The following is a 6608-nucleotide window of genomic DNA, read 5'->3' on the forward strand; positions in this document are numbered from 1 at the left end:
GATTAAAAAACCTGGAACTATTACTGCAGTTTATGTATATCACTTTACTATATCACACTTACAAAGAGAATGGCAGTGCATGAATTAAATAAAGAATGTATGAAAAAAAATAATGGTACTGACTATTTATTTTGTGATTACAAGTAACTTAAGTAATGCATATAGAGTGTTTATAATATTTTCAAATATCTAGAGAAGTTAATATCTATGCAGTAAGGGGATACCCTGCTGCAGCTACTGCAAATGCGCAGGAGGTCACAGTAGGTGGGCTAAGACAGGGACTGTGTGTGGTGATTCCCTGGGAGCGCGCTGCCCACGATGCCAGGTTGTGTTGCCTGACCCATGCAATAGTCAGACACATGCAGGAAGATTCCTCTCCCCCAGCCTCTGACTCACACACCTGAGCTGTGTGCCCTGTGCTCCTTTTATAGCCATCAGAGAGAAAAGGACAATTTAGGGCACAGTTCATCTTATCTGAACAAGTTTTCCTCCACTGACTGTAAAAGAAAACTAAGGTGACCAAGAAAATAGAGTTAATCATCATCAATCCTCTTCTTGCTAAGGACAAGGGAACAGAAAAATATGTGTGTTCAGTAACACAGGGAAAAACTGTCCTCTTGCAGTGGTTTGAGCTTAGGATGAGAAAACAATGTTACTTGATGTCTGTTTAAGAGACTCATACAAAGTAGTCGAAAAATTTATTTAGTTCCTGAGTGACAGGTAAACACAGCAGAAATGCCTCCTCAGCAATGTGCAGATAACCTTGTTAAAGCCTCCTCAGACACTGAAGGATTTCAGGCTCCTGATTTACAGGCTCACTCCAGAAATGGGTCAAGGCTGGGACATCTGCCTGGGTCATTTAACTGGGTGGCAGGAATAACCCTCAGATGTGCCAATGCCTTTAGCTGAGGATTGCACTCAAGTGGCTAAGCTCTCCCTTTCACTGCTTTATTTTTCTAATGAAAGGAAGTCTGATTTTAAGAAATGCTACTCTTTAAATGTATTTAAGTTAATAACTGTGAGGGATTTCACCCATGCAAACTCTGCTCTTGTTGTCTGAGCAACAAAACATATCTGTGGCACACATGCCTGGTTTAGCTAGATACGAACCAAAGCACAGACAACAAATCCTTACCAAAAACTGTGAGGCAAAGTTCAGCTAACTGCCTGAAAATCAAAAAATCACAACAACCCCCAGCAGACAGCAGTTAATTTTCCAGGACAACTGGGCATCACTCTTACCCCTGTATCACTGGGCCACTTACGAGAAGCAATAGATTACTTTTTCCTATATACTATAATCCAGCATTTGTTGGACTTACAGACTAGGGTTGTCAAAAAGTACCAAAAATAACAAGAATCTCTTATACTTTGTTAAAGAAATGGATCTATGCTGACCTATAACATTTTCAAACCCTCATAAACAGGGTGAGAAGATGACTGCATTTGAACTGCTGGCTCAAGCAGCAGAGATGTAGGTCCCACAGAGAGACCATTTACCATTAAGGCAGAGCAGGTGACAAAACTATGTGCTTTTGTTTATGCTGGCAGTATACTTTTACTTACAAGGACTTTCCTAGAAAGAAAGCCATTTTTGGATGGCTAATTGTGGAGAAAACAATTGCAGGGGCACAAGAGAAAAGAGCTATCAACACAGTGGAACTAAAAGCGTATCATCATAGAACAGCAGTTGCTAAAGAACACAGCAAAGACTAAAGGCCATCTCAGAGTAGAAAGAAAAATGGATAAAAGAAACCAAGAGCAAAACATGTTTTATCAGCTACTTCCCGAAGGATACAAATCTTTGGAAGCACTGATATGGATGTCTTCAAAAGATCCCACCCATCTACATCACAAGATGAAGATGTGAAAGATTAGTAAAAACATCACAGAGTAGGGGAACACTGAATATTTGCTTGAGGGCCCTCCGGTGAGTCAGGGCACTGCTCAGATCAGTGACTCTTGTTTGTGGTGGTCTTGTTGAAGCCCAAAGTTTCTTTCCAAGCCTGCCACAAAGCAGGAAGGTTAACACATGGATACAATTCTGGCCCAATTTCTGTACATAAAGACTTTCTCAGGAGCAGTTTACAGACGACAGAAATAGGAGATTCCCCCCATTTCACATCGATACTTCAAGCAACATACAGTAAACAGGCAATAATTTGATATCTGCAGTTCTTGGATATTAGATCCCACATGACCTACGAAGCCCCTCTGTTTCCTACTGCCACCAGGAAGGGCAAACAAAAATCCCAAGACTAGGAAACTCAAGAACTAGAATACACTGTTTTCTGCATAATTTTCCATTTGTCTCATGGACAGACAGAGGAAGGATTGCTAACACTAGCTCATAATTAAAGCAGCATCAGGAGGCACATCACAACAGTAAGTTACCGTAAGCCAGCACAGCCTACCAAGGTGATTTTAACCTAAGGACTCACTTTGCAGGTGATTTCATTAAAATAGGGGCTTTTTCAGTCCTCATCAGAAACAAAATAGCTCCAGGATATGTCTGCAGGATGATAGGAATTGTTCACCATTTCACTAAACAGTTCCAGAAGTCATCCTGGATGTCTGAGATTTCCAGTACTACCAGGCGTGATTTTAGAAACAACCCGCCAGGACCATAGTAAACAGGATGGAATCTTGCAGGAAGAAGAAATCTCTGCTTAAGGAGCTTTATGTTAAAAAAGCATACATGTATGGGGCATGAGATCAAGGTATCAGCAAATATAATGGCAAATACATACTTGATTCATCTTTTCAGAGTAAGACAAGGGGTGAAGATTATGTACGCTTACTCTTCCAATGCTATTAATTTGCTTGAATTTTATCCATTTAATACACTGTTGGGAAACACTGTAACTCCCCTTTCCCTGCCGGTAAACTGTTGCTGCATTTGTGATCAGAATCACAAAGAAACACATTTTTATGGTGATGGAATTGCTGTATTTCAAGTCTCAAACCATAATTGCTACTTTGATTAGTATGCCAAATGGTTAATTTTTGCACACTTTGTGGGTGCAAATATTAAAAATTGCTGAGCCTCCAAAACATTTTAGGCAGTTACTTGTATTCTTCAAGGAGGCAGCAAAAATCCTTGGAGCGACTCCTTGTGCTACCAGATACTGTTTTGTGTAAAATATTCAGGGTTGGTTGGAATCTAGCTCCTCTAAGAAGAGAGAAGTGAAACACCAGGAACTCATAAATATGGTTAAATGACCCAGCTGCTACTGCTGACAGTTACATTGGCACAAAAGACATCTCTGCTGCATTGTTTGTTTTAACAAATTTGTAGAAATAAGCTCTATCAGTATAATCACTTTTACTCATGCTACTTCAGTCTACTTCAGAGTTGCAGCAATTTACTGGTGATTGGTTACAAAGCTAAACAGTCAATACAAAACTTCTCTGTAGGTCAATCACACATAGTCCAGTGACTCCAGTAAGTCCAGTAAAGGAGGGAAACTAGTCCAGAATTTTTTCAAAAGCATTAACTAAAACGCTGCACTTCAATGTCACCTTTTAACAGGGTGTCTTGAGTGCCTTGTAAGCATTTAACAGAGAGAACCTCCCACACACTGTGAAGTAGGTTAGCAGTGCAAATTATTTTGCATGCCAAGAAAAGGCAAAGAAATGTTTCCAGGATATTAGTTTAAATGGTCACACAAAATACGTGAAAAAAGTCCTAGACATTTTCTGTCCCTGCTCTGGTTCTACGGTGTGATCAAGCACGTGATCCTTTAGCTTCGTTTTGACAGGCAGGTGGAAGATGAAGTAGGAGTTCAGAAAACCACAGAACAATGCAGCAAATCTCAGCTAATTTGAGAAAATATAGTCACGATAATAAAAAGGGAAAAAGGTTCAGTGGTCACTTAGCATCACATATTTACGGGTAGTTTTTGCCAGAAAGTAAAACAGTTGATGTTAAATACATATTTGCAACAAAACTGTTTAACTTGACATGCTGTGTCACCAGTATCAAAACGGATTTCTTGCCAACACATTCTTCCATTTCACTGTATGTAACCCATACAAACAATGTAAGCTCCCTGGTACCAAAAAAGACTTTCTGCATTGGGAAAAAATGATGCTTTGGCACTGAGTGGAAGACAAAACAGAGGTATATATAGAGTCCACAGGGACCCAAATAGTAAAAGAAATTTTTGAACTGTCACTGAGATCCAGCTTCAGGCAAAATCAGGAATACTCCTTTCCTGTACACAGATAAAGGTAAGAATCTTCCTCCCCAGAGAGGCATAAAGAGGTGGCATGCTAGCAGTCTCAAGGAAGCACCACGACCGTGGACAAACAGCTGAGCTGATGGCTGGATGTTCGTGGCTGCCAGTGTTGGCTGTGCATGGTGTGCAAAGCTGCCATATGCTGCACGGCCCAGCCAGGGTCTCAAGCTGCTTCTCCACAGGAGGATCTCCATCTGTACCCCTGCTGCATGTGCCTCCACGGTGAGGAATTCCAAAAGGGCTGCCAAGATCCGTAAAAAGTAATATCTCTGCTCTCTTGTCAGCGTTGGCAAAAACAAGGTCTGCATTCCTTTGACTGGCTCTTTGGAGCAGGAATAGGAAACACAAGTGCTACCATTAATATTTGTCCTCAGAATGCTGAATAATGAAGTAGAACTTGCCCGATAAAAACGTTCATCTTCGCAGTACTTGAACATCTCATTTCAGGTGGGTGCCTAGCATCAGGGCTCTGCCAGGTTGGAAGGTACATGGTATTCTGTCTTCAGCAAAAATGAAATAAATGTTTCATAAAAATCCAAGCTGCGCATTTAGCCATCTCAAATTAGATCACAGTACTTGGAGAGGGTGAGTATCTACTCCATCATTTTGCCCAGCTGGGCAGCAGGAGGTACTCCACCACCTTGTGTAGGTGTATCACATGCCCACTTCAGAAACCAATCAGGTATGAACTGCAGCAAAGTGTAGTAGAAATCTTGGCCAAACTCTCTCCAGGCAACCATTTCACCACTGAGAGCAGCTGTCATAAGAAGAGGTCCCCAGGGCTGCAGTCAGGCTGGAGCACTATGTGGTTGGTGGGACACAGCACACATGGACACAGCCCATGGAAACACACAGCATCACTTCCCAGCCCAAAGAGACACATCAGCAGGACTTCTCTCTGTGCTGCTGTGCCATGGCCAGCAAAATCCCAGTGGCTGCTTAGCCACAAGACCGGACACAAGCTCAGACTTTACTACCATCCCGAAGTGTCACCAGGTGGGCAGATTTACTAAAGGACACTGTAACCTGGCTAGTCATTCTAATCCTGCCAGCCTATTTGGCAGTCGTCTGAAGTGCACATTAAAGACAAAGCAGTGAATAGATTTAAATGTCATTGTGAAGCAAAATCTGCAAGGCAGCAAGGTACCAGCTCTACTTTGGATAGAAAAACACGACAGCACTTGCTAAACCAAAGAGAAAAAAAGAATTCCTGTTTCATACAGCAGGAAGAATCTGGTTATTACAGCTCGCTTGTTACAGCTAAGTAGAAGGCAGAAACAAGTGCTTGGCTGTATGCAGAAGAGAGCATTTTGCACTTCATTGTGTCAGATGCTGAAAAGCAATTTGAGACATCAAACAGCTTTTTACAACCAGTTTTGAAGATGGGATGAGGCTCTTCTGCTATCGATTGTATACACTTTGCACAAGACGCTTCTCCAGGAAGCTTCTTATATTTCTCTTGCACAAAGCACGTGCGAGAGCAGCCACCGAACACCCTCCTCTCTAGCAAACCCTTCCCTCGCTCTCTACAAGCACACATGCAGCAGATCCCTCTTCGATTCCCTGGATAATCACTCTGCAAATCTCTCCCCAGCTCTCTCTGATACTCACCCAGAAAAACCTTCAGAAATCCATCCAGCAAAACGTCCTTTAGGTTCCCCCACGGAATCCATGCAGCAAACCCCCTTATCGCTCTAGCACATCCATGTAGCAACATCCCCCAGATCACCGGGAAATCCATGCAGCAAAGCCCTCTGACTCCACCGAACAGCACCCAGAAAACCCTTCCCGAGCTTCCCGGGACAGCTGTGCAGCGGCGCTCCTTACCTACCCCGGACATCCAGGCAACAGTCTCCCTGTGCTCCCGGGACACGCGTGCAGCAGCCCCCCTGAGGTCCCCGGGTTATCCACCCGGCAGAAGCCTCTCAGCCACACTGGGCACCGTCGCATTCCCCGCTCCCCGGGTAACGAGCCCTTCCCGCCGACAGCCCCGGCTCCGCCAGCGGCTCCCCCGACCCCGGTTCCGACAGCGGCGTGCAGGACCCAGGGAGACGGCACGGCGGAGCGCCCGATGGGGCCGCACTGACCTGCGGTGCCCCCCGCGGGAAGCTCCGGGACAGGGGCGCGGGCCGGGGGGCGCTTTCCCGTGTGGTCTGCGGGGGCGGCCTCACCTTCTTGCTGTCGGCGGCGGCGAAGCCCCTGCTCTCGCCGCTCACCGAGGACGAGCGGCCCGGGGCGAGGTGTTCCTGTTGCGGGGACATCACGTCCATACAGCCCCGCGCCGCCGCGCTCCCGCCGCGGGGACACCCGCGCCGCCGCCCGCACCATGGACAGGGCGCGCCGCGCCGCGCCACGCCCCCCGCGCGG

At 45.1% G+C, this 6608-nt stretch overlaps 1 protein-coding gene across 3 annotated transcripts in view; it reads right to left on the reverse strand.

Moving 5' to 3' along the window:
• Positions 1-6587, reverse strand: part of ARHGAP20 (Rho GTPase activating protein 20) — a 59724-nt gene extending 53137 nt beyond the window's left edge. The window contains exon 1 of one of the 3 annotated variants that reach the window (XM_042023869.1): positions 6413-6587. In XM_042023869.1, coding sequence (XP_041879803.1) covers positions 6413-6511 — 99 coding nt within the window. In that variant the 5' untranslated portion in view covers positions 6512-6587. The other 2 variants (XM_042023871.1, XM_042023870.1) reach the window with 2 other exon arrangements.
• Between the last annotated feature and the right edge of the window lie 21 nt (positions 6588-6608).

Source organism: Corvus kubaryi, unplaced genomic scaffold (genome assembly GCF_017639235.1).
Source record: "Corvus kubaryi isolate FWS band 111438036 unplaced genomic scaffold, C.kubaryi_AGA036_p1.0 37256, whole genome shotgun sequence".
In the NCBI taxonomy this organism is placed as follows: Eukaryota; Metazoa; Chordata; class Aves; order Passeriformes; family Corvidae; genus Corvus; species Corvus kubaryi.